The 13,057-nt window shown below is 38.4% G+C and overlaps 1 protein-coding gene across 5 annotated transcripts in view; it reads right to left on the bottom strand.

Moving 5' to 3' along the window:
- The window catches only part of LOC146484748 (uncharacterized), a 198,647-nt gene that overhangs the window by 126,282 nt on the left and 59,308 nt on the right, over window positions 1–13,057 (bottom strand). For 3 of the 5 annotated variants that reach the window (XM_085104405.1, XM_085104404.1, XM_085104407.1), the window contains 4 exons: window positions 11,411–11,545; window positions 8,546–8,662; window positions 7,499–7,616; window positions 5,413–6,629 (listed from right to left, as the gene is read on the bottom strand). In XM_085104405.1, the coding sequence (XP_084960531.1) occupies window positions 6,023–6,629; window positions 7,499–7,616; window positions 8,546–8,662; window positions 11,411–11,545 (977 nt within the window). In that variant the 3' untranslated portion in view covers window positions 5,413–6,022. Of the gene's footprint in view, window positions 1–5,412; window positions 6,630–7,498; window positions 7,617–8,545; window positions 8,663–11,410; window positions 11,546–13,057 lie in introns of those variants that run through there. The other 2 variants (XR_014863547.1, XM_085104406.1) reach the window with 2 other exon arrangements.

Below are 13,057 nucleotides of genomic sequence, written 5' to 3'. Positions count from 1 at the left end.
CAGATCTTAGCAAGGGCTATTTGAATCGGAAAACTGGGGGTTACCACGCGAATTTCAGAGATGAATAAGCAACCAGTGGGAATATCGGAAAAGCTTAACACACTTTTATTAGCCCATTATCTCCTGAGTGAAATAGTCCAGTTTGTTGGGATGTCTGCGTTAATATGTCGGCTGGTAATTCAGTGTAAGCAAACACTGTCAGTTTTGCGTTTCATGGCTTGCGCTCGGTTACTAAAGCAAGAACGTTTAAAAGCTTAAGTAGCGTTATTTGCACGTTCTACAGTTTATTAAAGTTACCGTGTACGTTCAGAGAGAAAATTTTTGTATTTTCATTTTTTTAGATAGAAATAAAGTTTCCAGTAAGATCTTACAATAAAAAAAGTGATTTTCGGTCAAAAATAAGTGATTCTCAGTAAAAAATAGATGAATTTCGGCCGAGAAATTGGGACGTAAGCGATTTCCACCGGAAGTTAAACTTTACTTTGATTGACAGCATATTGCTGCCGATGTAACCACCCGTTGCGATTATCACGCGAATGGTTGTTTACGCTGTAGCCGCTATTATTAACCGTGGCTTTCAATAGCTTTGAGCCTCTTGCCTCCCCGCACTTTGAATATCCTGTATTTAGTGTAAGAACTTGCGTTTGTTGGAGAACAAAACTGAGATAAAAGAAGACAATAACTTTAAGCTAAAGGTCCAAAAATCTTTCGACCAAGTGAGACGCGCTTTTTTCAATTCGCACGTCCGTGAATCGGATGTAAACACTTTACGAGCTGCCTGCTGAACGATATCAGATCATTGAATCTTGCGTCAGGGTGCGTAAAACTTACAAGTCTCGGCAAGTGGAAACAAAATAGGAAACCAATAGAAATATTACGCAAAGAATCACGGAGGCTAAGAATTCCTGTGTCTTGAATTTTTCTCCCGTGGGCCGTCGCTACAAGATAATGAGTAAAAGGGCAGTCGCTGCTTTTGCTAGTTGTGTTTTCAGAACAGTTTAGAGTATTTGTGTAATTTCCAAAGCGTTAAGTGGATGTCAACTCTTTTAAACGGTTCAGTTTAAACGTTTTCTTTCAGGTGTTAAACGGATACTTGTTTCCTGTTTGCAGTACTAAAGGAGAATTGAAGGTATAAGTCCAATATTTTGTGATCACCGAAATTCGCAGAAATAGCACTGAATTTTAACAAACAACAATAAAAAGTAATGTTTTGTTAGCAAAAATGCTAAACACCGGGATAATTTTTACCCATTCTGCGATATTGAACGTCCGCCATATTGTGCATCTTTCCTTCCGGTTACTTCCAAAAAAGCAATACCACTCGCCAAGTTGTGACGTCACTGCGCTCCTGCGATTCTTCACGACGCGGTTCGGATGTGTTTTCTTACTAAAACTTTTGTATGGTCCATGTTTTTATTTCATGATATATATTGTCCATATATTGTCCAGCGTATTTTGCGGGCTAAAATGGAGACTTCAGTGGGCTAAAATATATTTTAGCCCGCTGCTCTGAGCCAATAAGAAAGATGAAAATAACGTAGCCAGCCAATCAGAATTGGAAGCCATTCAACTGTTCGCGCTGTTTTCTTGTTTGTTTGACTGGAAGCGCTGCCATCTGCAAAGAGATTGTTTTGAGCTACAAAATCGATGGAAAACCTAACGAAGAAGCAAATTCCCAGTCGCCTGAGCTAGATGAAGAGGACTTTTTCATTAATACAGAAACTCGTGGGTGATGGTGGAAATAATGCCTGTAGTTGCTCCACGGCCGGAGGCGAGGTGAATGTAACTTGTCTTCTTTGAGCGAAACCAGCTCAGTTAACCAATTGCACAATTAATTTTAACAGTCGTAAGAGACTGTTGTTTACAAAATTCTGTTATTTTCCTTTTGAAAACTAAGAAGCAAAGATTCTTTTGACAAAATTTGCGGTGTTCTGCCAAAGTTTTACGTTTTTGAGACAACGAAAGCTTTTGTACAATAAAAGAAACGCCGACGCGATTCCGGCAGCGTTCACCGAAAATATCGCGATCGCTTTATACTGTACTGTCTTCGATTCCTTTTGTGAATGCCCTCTGAAATTATTATAATAGTAATAGATTTGTATTCTTGGGCGTAAATATGTTTTTGGCCCTTCTTAGAACTCATTTTAGCCCTCGCCTGTGGTTCGGGCTAAAATGGGCAGTGACGTAATGCGTAAACCCTAAAATATTGGGATATTTGATTAATATGCATATTGTGCTTCATGTCAAGAAAGGTAAAGAACTTTTTCCAGCGTTCATTCAAGAGCGAATTTTCACCCAAACTTCCGATAAGCAGTATCGAAACTTCGCTATTCTCAACCATTTTTCGCTCGAATACCTGTATCGGCGCGGCTTTTCAACTAGAGTAACGCGAATTTTCATTTTGACTGAGACAATACACGTTTCGAAAATTCGACAAAGTTCAAATGGTGATTTTTCCTGTCTTTACCGCTCTTGCTTCGGCCCAACAGCTTTGCTCGATGAGGTAACTCTTGAATAATGCAGGGACCACTTGTAAAAACAGCAGCAAAGTGTAGCCGGATCTTTGTGTAGATCAGGATCAGCAATGTTCAATAAAACGTAAAGTCAAATGCAAGTTTTCGAAAAATAATTTTATTGCCCAAAATTTCGGTAGGACAATACTTACGTTCTTTAGGGGCTGCAGAAAGCTAAGTAAAAATTGAAAAAAACGGTTACAATATTTAAAAATGATACAAATGAAAAGTTACTTGATGAGGTCGGCTTTTCCCGTTTAGTTTTTCCCATAATGATTTTAGATTAAAAAACCAACATATATACAACAAAGACCGCAGATATTCAACGAAATGGGGAAGGAGTTGATTACTCTGGAATTGAGTACGTATAAAATTACGGGAAATTTTCGCGGGAGGTGACTGGAAGAAAAAGTAGGTTGCAAAATGATTGGCTAATTTTCCGTAAAGGCGTTAGGGGGCGTACTTGTTTGTGAACCAAGAATTATTTTTGAAGCGCTGTTTTCTTAAACTTTAATTTTCGCTTGGAGGGGACACTTTCAAGAGTTACAACTCAACAACGATTTGGCCTATTTCATTCTAATTTGGCCAGTTGCTAGAAAAATTTATAATCAAGGTAACCTTTTCGAGGAACTTTATAATTCTAAGAAGTCTTTCCTTGAAAGCCATTTCCGTCAGTCCACTCCGCATATTTATCGCGCAGGTTTTTTTAGACTTTGGGATCCTGATCTCGAGAGAAAAAAAACTTTCAAAATGTAAAAATCGCATTCAGTTGGAACTCAACCACGACGATCTGGACCTTCAAATTTTGACTTTGCGGAAAACTACGAATTCCACTTTTTTGAGAAAACAATAAAATATATGAATACCCTCGCGGTCCATTACATCATCGCGGGAAATCTAAGTATCAAACTAAGCTCGTTTGATCTTGAAAGACTTTTATTTTTGCAACCGCTGAAACGCACTTCTTTTTTAAGGGCACATTTTATGATCAGGTCGATGGTGCAGCCATGGGCTCCCCCTAAGCCCCTGTTCTTGCCAAATTGTTCATGGGACACCATGCGAAGATGTGGTTGGAAAAGTATAGAGATTCCGAAAACTTGTTTTACCGGCGTTGTGTGGATGACACATTTTGCCTTTTTCGCTCGGAGCATGACGCCAACCTATTCTTAAATTTTATCAACAATCGGCAGGCAAACATTCAGTTAACGATAGAGAAGGAAATTAACCATGTGCTCCCTTTTCTCGATGTGCTGTTAGACAACAAAGCCCCACATTTCCCTGTCACCACCACCTATCGTAAAAAGACCTTCACCGGTGTGCTAACCAATTTTTTGAGTTTTACGCCTCTTTGTTACAAGGTAGGGCTGGTCAAAACCCTCATTGACAGGATTGTTACATCCGTTACATCCCCTGAAGGTACACGGTAGCTTTGACTTTACAGTGATACACAGTTTTTAGGGTTTCTATAAAAACAGCGCGCATACAATATTTTTTTTCTGACGAATACTCGCGAGGGTTTGGAATAACCTAATCGTGAATAAGTGTTAATTATTAACATTGTTATGTGGCCCAAATATGGCGGGATGGTCATGGTGCACTAAATATTCGTTATCCGTTGTCAACAGGGAGGTTTTGTATATCGGGTAGACAAATAGCAAACTGAAGATCGTCTCCAACGTTTCTGTAATAAAACTGTGCTTTGTTATTAACCGTATCTTGACCGGGCTTTCTTTTCTTTTCTTTTCTTTTTTTTTTTTTTGTCTTCTGGGACCGAGGGAGGTGCTGGTTGTGTCCCCCCTCCATAACTTTCAAGTATAAAATCTCTGACACTGAGACTTGGAGGATAGATGTCTTCTTTGAGGTCCACAATGTGAAGTGATGACGTCATATTACGTGGTAATACAGGAACCGCGGAGGGGGAGGGGTTGGGGTGCTTTAACCACCCTACTTTTTGGATGGTTAAAAAATGTTTTATTTTAATTTTCTTAACCATATCCATCACTTACAGAAACAACTTACCTTACAAAATAAAGTGATTTTCTATGTTCTGAAGAAACGGCCTGTCAAAAATTGGTTGCCATGATAACATCAAAGTCTATGAACACTTACCGTCAACCTTTTTGTTTTTCAGATTAATTTCTGAAAAATTCCTAAGGTTTCAGAGCGTTTGCTTAAATATTAAAAAAAAGAGTTATTCAGGTTTAAAAGTCGCGGCGGGCACAATTAGCCTCTACCCGGTCTGGAGAAGCGTTGAATAATAAAACAATTATCCACCTCCGCCTTGCAAAGCCTCTTCGGGAGCCCCTTATAAGGTCCCCGGGAGGGGCTCTCGCTCCTGCCATAAGCGATATTCCAGGCGATTTCGAAGGATAATTGCCCTCTGTCTCGACCAATTAGTATTTAGTAGTTTTGCCTCTCTATATTATAAAATTCATAACACAGACCTTTATCACTCGGCAGCCATGTTGAGTCTCAGGAGAACAAAAAGCATTGTTTTCGCACGGTAAGCCTCAATTCAGTGCGAGGTTTGCCGCACAGAAAGAAACCTTTGTATTCTCCTGAGACTCAACACGGCCGCCGAGTGATAAAGGTCTATAAGATGATGTTTTCTCAAATTGAGGTTTTTAATTTTAAAATTAACTTTGAAGTCTGCGTAGTTACCCTCAATATTGGATTCCAAAATCTGTTCCTAAGATCTGTTTTTTCTCGCATAGTCATCAACGGCGCAAAAATTTCTCTGCATTGGTAGGTACTGTCACCCTTGTTTCTCGCTACTTCAAGGAATGCGCAGAATGCATGCGCAGTAGAAAAACCAGGCACCGAAGTCGAATCTACATAGCGAACACGACGGTAATCCTTAGAGGCACAATAAAATACTTGGAGTACACTAAATTTGACGTTTCAGTCTTCTTTTCTTTTTAATCCAAGAGTAAAGCAGTAATTAACAATCAATGCGCTTTTGAGCTCATTTACGTATAAAGTAACTTTGTTGCAGATTAGATTGACCTGCTCAAAAGCGATGGAAGACTACAAAAGGAAAAGTGTCTTATTACCAACAAAACTGAAGCGCACATAATAGATCTTATTTGTGAAACTTTAGCCTGACTTACTAGCCTCGTTAGCACGTGCAAAATTCAATAGAGTTTTTACTCTAAAATGAGGTTAGCAGGACTAATTAATATATATCGAAAAGATCAATAAATCGGCCGTCATTTATGCAATAAGTTCTATTTATTCTTCATCATTTTTAACTTTACAGCAGTTAACTTACATACGGTGGCAACAAGCACCTATATTTCATTACCGCGAAATACAAAAAAGCATAAAAATAACTCACGCTTTCTAAAAGATAGAAATTAATTTTTAACCCTATTCATTCTCTTCTTTGACAATTTAGAAGTTTGCTGTATTATAAACTGAGTAGTTAATCAACTTTTGTTTGAGAGAGTGGCATCACTGACGACACACAATTAAATTGGTTCCATTGATCATGTTCCGTCTTCTGGGTGTCAGTTTTCATCCATTGCATTTTTGATCCAATCAGTGAATGGATACAACCTTGTGTAGTATGCAAATTTGTTTCTTTGTGCGCACCCCTCTCCCCAGCTAAGCAGACCAGTAGCAACCCATCGGTAGCCATCGTCTCTTCTTTTTTCGCAGACAAAAGCTCCTCCACTGTCTCCTTGGCAGGGGTCATTTCTTCCTTTTCCATCTCCGGCACAAAAAGTTGTTGTCGAGTTGACAGGAAACCGTGTTCTGTTTGAACAGAGTCGGTCGCTTTGAATGGTAAAAGCGGAGTGTTTCAGGACCCTGGAAAACCGATCAGCAATTGATAATGTTTGTCCTGTTTTCAAAGGTTTTGTTCCTCCCCACCCAGCTACATAGCCGTATTTTCCAGGTATTGCCAAATCGCCTTCTTCTTTCTTTGGTAAGCATACGGTTCGTACAAACTTGCCAAGTTCCACTGGCTGTATGAGCTTGATGAGAGCTATGTCATTCTCGAATAAACGGAGGTTGAAGTTTGGATGAAGATGGATCCTCTCTGGAATATATCGCTTTTCCGATTCCTCAATCTTTTTTAAGTTGTGGTCCCCTGCTCTTACTTGGTAACGATATCTGAGGAAAATGAAAGAAGTACACATCAAATCCAGATATCTAAAACTTAACAGTTATATGACATGATGGCTGAACGATGGATTGACAAAAGATGGGAATTGAGTTGATACGGACATCATCGTGGTACGCAGAACCTGTTATTGCAAACATCGCATGTCACAGCCGGAGATTATAGTTGATCATTACACAGGCACTTGAATTAACTGTTTACATGTAGTCAACATATCTTTCGGAAAATTGATAAAGGAGAAAGCGGCATGTTACTTTCCTTTATATTGAAAAAAATATACAGCTGTTTCGACACAGGTTGTCCAAAAAAAAGCGTAAAACGTACGCGACAACGCCGAGAGGTAGTCTGGGAAATACCCAATAAATTTCATTAAAAGCTCAGAATCCATAATGCCCGCCATCTCAAGTCTTCGCTGTACGGTCGATATCCTTGTGGCGTCTGGGATTTCTACACACAGAAACATGTACACATAAATGACACCAAAGGGACCCCACGTACAGTTGCCTAATTTGTCAAAAGATGCTTTGTGCGGGAACTACGAACTGCGACTAATCTGCTAAACGAACTTGCAAAGTCAACTCTTTAAAGCACTTCTTAGGCCTTTGTAAAGTTTAAACCAGGCGCTTACGTGCTTACCAACTTTTTCAACTTTTTAGACGCTATTAAATACAGTTATTTTGCAACTTGCAAAAGTCTTCCATGCATTACGCAAATTAAGCTTCGGAAACCACTGCACCACCACAAAACGTTGTCCTTCGCAAGGTTAATAGCGCCTGGAATGTAAATTAACCACGAGGGACCTTTTGCGACTTACGATAAATAAATAAATAAATAAATAAATAAATAAATAAACACTTACACTTGGTTATTATAACGATACTTTCCAACGAATGGATTCCTTTCGTAAAAACATTGTGCTGCAGTCAGAACCCATCGACGAGAGATCAACGCACCAGCACATTGCAACAGAAATTCACCTGGAAGATGTAAAGCCGTGAATGAAGAAGTCAATTTTCATGGCATTAGGAGAGTAAAACAACAGCTACTATAGATTCATACATGGTTGCTCAGTTCATACAGTCCAACGCATCGGTATTATGGTTGAGGAGAACAAATCTACATACCCCCCTGAACTCCCAATATAACAAAAAAAATGTTCAAGATAGCGGGGGCCAAAAGAAACGGGGAATTAAGTGAAAATAAATTACATACGAATGGGTAAATTCTCCGTTGAAATTCAGTATTAAGTTACAGAGTTCAAATTACAACAAGTTTCTGTAACAAAACCCAAGTTCATTTTGTAAAACGAGGAAAAGCCTCAAATTTGTTTAATTAGTACAAATCAACTGTTCATGTGAGTAGTGAATCATCACCTTTACAATAGTTCGAGATGGTTAGCTTTAATAGGTTAGATCAAAGGAACAGCAAATTGTTCCAGTTAGCGGTGATTCCGAGATAACCGAGTTCCAACCTCGTTCCCAGGGTCTCTCATCTTCCCGCTCTGAGAGACCCTGGGAACGAGGTTGACCAAGTTCGAGAAAAGGGGGTCCTTCCTAATGTGCTTAATATAGAGAAACATTAGTGCAAGTTAAGCGACCTGATGAGCTCACAATTCGTACTATATGGATCTGACGATCATATAGTAGCAGTCAATATCTATTTGTCTAATAACATTAATCCTGTTAAAGCCCCCTTCATAGTATTTTCACACCAAGTATCAAAAGCTAAGAACACATGCATGATTTACTGTCGTGTTCTTGTTAAGCAAGCAAAAGGTGTACTAAGATCCTTGCTCTCCAGAACTTTCTTTTCATAACTGATCAAGTTACGTATATAGCCTTAGTGATTTTCGATTCATTTAAAAGGCATGGGGTCATTAAAAAATAAAGAAAGGTATTTTTTTTACCTTTGTTGTCGAGTTTATATATTCCAACCTGCCAAGGCCACCATCCTCTTCTTGAAGTTCTTCCACCAACGATCCGAGCTCTGAAATCAACTGGACTTTGGCCACAAGGAGAGTAATCTGTTAAAAACCGATTCAATTACCTTTTGCAAATAGAACAATTATCGGTACAATAACCTATATACCCCACACTACTGTAATTGAAAGAAAAACATATAAAATCTATATTTCTACAAGCTTTATGACATGATTTTACAATAGTGGGTAGCTCCGACGGCGTATGGATCTGGCATCGTGGCCTGCTTTTCCACAGTCGACGAATTAAGCGTTGTTCCTAAAACGGATGCTCCAAAACAAGGCTGGACACCTGATGATGCTAACACAATTTGGTATTCTTAATCCTCATAGTCCTGATGTAGACGAGAATAGAACCCTTTTTTGTTAGGTCGAGAACTGAGAGAATAGAGCTCCATTTAGGCAGAGATCAGCGTTTTGGAGTTAATAATTGATCTACACTAGTCACTATTTACGCCTAGGGACTGATTTGAAAACCTTCAGCTGTCATTTGTTGCCATGGTTAACTCGGTGAAATAAGTTAATTAAAAATTACTTTTTTCGCCAGCTTTTGCATATGGATAGGAGATATGAAGTAAACGACCCGGGTTCAAGGCATGTATTATTTTGATTTACTGAAATGAACTTTTTGCTGCGTAAATTCATAACGCTTCCAACCTTGTTTTGGAGTATCCATTCTAGTAAGTTCAAACAAGAATCACCTGGTGGCTCTGAGCGGTCCCGTAATATTTAAAACACGGGCAACAGTGTTTTATCGGGATTTAAAACCACGAGGCGCAGAACACGTGCTGCGAGTCTTTTGAACGGCTTCAAAAATATTCCTGGAAAAGCGTGTGTCAAGAGAATTCATAACAATGATGCTTTTGTGAACTTTGGAATTAGCATACGAGAAAAACATTAAACACCGCATACTAATAAGGAGGAGGTTTTAACGGGTTTTAAAACTACTGCACGTGATGTTCATAGCCTGCGTGTCAGACAGTCTCCACGATCCCTGGTCTTGAGTGATTAGTCCAGCTGCAACGCAGGCTAGTGATGTTTTATCGACCATTTGATAGGTCAATAGGCTTATGAATTATGAATGAGTTTTTGAATGGTCTATAAATGCACGTGCATCCACCTGGATCGCACGATGTGCTAGAAATCTTTTTTATTATGTTTTTAATATAACGGTTTTCTTAACATTCTTTTCAGGTTTCCATTGCAGTTCGTGTCCCGCACCAGTGATTTGACGAAGACACAACGGTTTGCCGTTGAATCTTGACAAGACCGCTAGCATTTGCAGTGAAGTTGGCTATCTTTATTTTTTCGACAACTAGAACGAGAATCGAGCAACGAGAATTAGAGGGAACGATTGGGAACCAAATAAATGAAAGCCTGAATAACTAGCTCAATGAAATGAGGAAAACGTTTTATTATATAAACACCAATGAAATACCAGGTGAGCTTTCGCGCGAAAACATGATATCTTCACAAGTGAAAATGACGTGTTATCTTTCTGAGGTGGAAAGATCACCGTTGCTATGGTGACATAATAGATCGCGCCTTTTACAATGATTTGTTATTTCATTGGTGTTCATATAATAAAACAGAACATTAGATGGCCGCTTGGAGATACGAAATATCTCTTCTCGTGTTGAAAGATATTTCACGCTATTTGTATTCTTACATTGGGTTAAAAATGCCTACTCGTGCAATTTTGAGCGATTCCTAGGCAGGAGTGAATTCAAATGCAAGGGTGGGTTTTCAAACTGGTTGGAGTTCTGGCATAAAACTCTTTTCTTGACCTCCGGAGGCTATGTCTGTCAAAAGAAAAACATAACCTACAAATCTCTCTCTTTTTTTTTCTTTTCTGAAAACCGATCGCACTTATTCTGTCACTCTTAAGAAGAGGCAGTTCCCCAAAGTCACAAAAGTGCTTTAAAATTGCCGCCATAGAATCCGACAAACCGATACACCGGGAACCAGAGTCAACCCTTGTACGTAAAAACAGTATGTCCAGCGGTATGGCCAACACCTCACGCACGTGCAAAGCCATTTTACCCGGGCAGCGGCAGCCATGAACAGTGCGGACCGCGGTGGAAAACAAAGCTTTACTTCAATTAAATGTTCAAGCAATCAACCGTGGACGATTATCCTGCTGTTATGCGTTAGATCAAAACTGGTGATCTAACCGGCGAAAACAACAAGGATGCAAAAGCAGAGACCGATATAACGTAGAATGATTTTAAATGGTTGTGTAGGCCAAACACGGCTTCTACAGGTATAATGAGAATTTACACTGGAAGTTTTGTTTACCTAGTAATGTTTGCGTAATACCGGAAACACGGAATACTAACTTGACAGACAGCGTAAAAATAAAATACGTACTGGAATACTAAAAATGAAATAGGAAGAAAAAGAAAACAAAAATAACTAATTTGTTTCTTCGCGGATGATGAGATCATCAGGAGCAATTGTTCTGCCTTTTTAAGTTACAAAAGCTTCCCTGGCCTCTCGGACTGAGTCTCTGTTATAAAAAGATTGTTGCGATGGGGATTATTGCATGTCTCTAGCATTGTGGTTAGGAGAGGGAAAGAAATGTTTTGCGTTTGTAGTAGGTTTAGATGTAAGGGTTATTTAAGGTACAACGATTAAATCGGTCTTTCAGATAGCTGACGCGCTGTTGGTTGCGTACCTATCGCCATATTCAAAAGGCAATTTGACATGAGCCGCTTGCAAGCTCCAATAATACTGTAAGGTAAAGTCATCCAAAAAAGTGGAGTGAAATAGCGAATAAGTAATTTAATTTACCTATCTTCAAATACGCTGCTTTCCTTATCGCCTTCCGGATGTCTGTGTGCTTCCTCAGTGTGATCACGTGATTATTATTTCTATCCATTGTCGCAATGTTCATTAGTTCACGCGTTCGAAGCCTTTTTCCAACACCTGTAAGAACATAAACAAGTAGGTGTTCCTAAAATAGCAATTACTGATCGTTAACTTTTAAATAAATAGATAAATAAATAAGAGTAAAGTAATATGGATACAATCTGTTCCATCATGATAGCAAGTTCAGCTCCTGAAGCCGTGGGTAAACGTCAGAGAAAAATTAAAGAGTAGAATAACGATAAAACAGACTTCGAATGTATCAGGTAATGGTATTTATATACCACATTTTCTATATACATATTCAAATGCGGTTTAGTGCAAGGGTGAGATCGGACATAAGCATATCAATGTATCCTGGAGTAGTAAATGGAAAAAAAAAAAAAAAACAAGCCGTGATATTTCATTGCAATCATTACAGAAAGAAACTAAACAACGACCTTTGTAAAATTCACAAAAACAGGCGAATAAATGTTTTGCGTACAAGTTTTGTTTTGGTGATAGTGAAATCACACTTAAGAGCGGCTGACTGAGAATATCGAGAACACGCTAAAATTTCTGATTTCCTCATATTTTGTCAAGAGAATCCCTTTAGAGAACTATCTGCGAAAATAACAGTAAAACTTTCCAAAGATATTTCGTTTTCGAGAATTCTGGCATAACGTGAAATGCCGTGATCGCGTAGTAGCCGGCGTTAAATTTTAACGAGATTTGTGAATTCTCAAATCGTTCGGGAAGGAAGACGGCTTACCGTATTGAAACGATCGTTTGAAGTTAAGTTAGACATCCTTCTGGGAATACGGTCTTATGAATACATCACTGGAAAATGCCTATGTACATTATCATCATCATCATCATCATCATCATCATTATCATTATTATCATTAGTCTTAATTTAAGAACACGAAATCTTATTATAAAAATGCTCTTCCTAGGAGTCGTGTAAAAAATTACAAAACAATAAATTAACTATATTAATTTACAGGAATACATTAATTGAATTAGCTAATGAAACTATTAAATAAGTGTACAGTAAAAAACCTGTTTTTGAAGGCGAAACTTCCATCAAATAAACGTGGCTGTATTTTTATGTTCAGTTTTTCGCAGGAGTTCAACAAGCCCGTGTAGTCTGTCTGTCCGTCTGCCTGACAATAAACGACCTTTATCGTGGCTAATTAAACAGCATTTTTGAGTATTTTCTTCCATAGTTAAGAAAATAATGTTTATTTAAGGTGGCCAAACACAGTTAGTAAACATTATTTGAAAACTACGTACTTCTGAGCACCCGAAATTAGCATAGTGCAAGATTTATTAAGAAAGAGTAAATTTTGATACATGTACTTCTCTTTGAGCAAGGTACAGTTGCCATGGCAACGCATTAAACTATTACCAAATAATGGTTTTCCTCAATTTTTAGAAAATGCACTCGTTAGATATTTTTTTTTTCATTTTTTGTATCTAGGAAAACTCGCAAAATATTGACATAGTGACGCTGCTTTCATGTAATTTTAACAGAGAGATTCCCTGTTAATGTTGGTTTTGCACTTTAATGTTTTTTTGGAGATACCTTCT

The sequence above is a fragment of the Pavona decussata genome, unplaced genomic scaffold (assembly GCF_977016875.1).
Source record: "Pavona decussata unplaced genomic scaffold, jaPavDecu1.1 SCAFFOLD_30, whole genome shotgun sequence".
Lineage (NCBI taxonomy): Eukaryota > Metazoa > Cnidaria > Anthozoa > Scleractinia > Agariciidae > Pavona > Pavona decussata.
The sequence above is the reverse complement of the archived record's forward strand: the minus strand, read 5'-3'. Positions and strand labels throughout refer to the sequence as shown.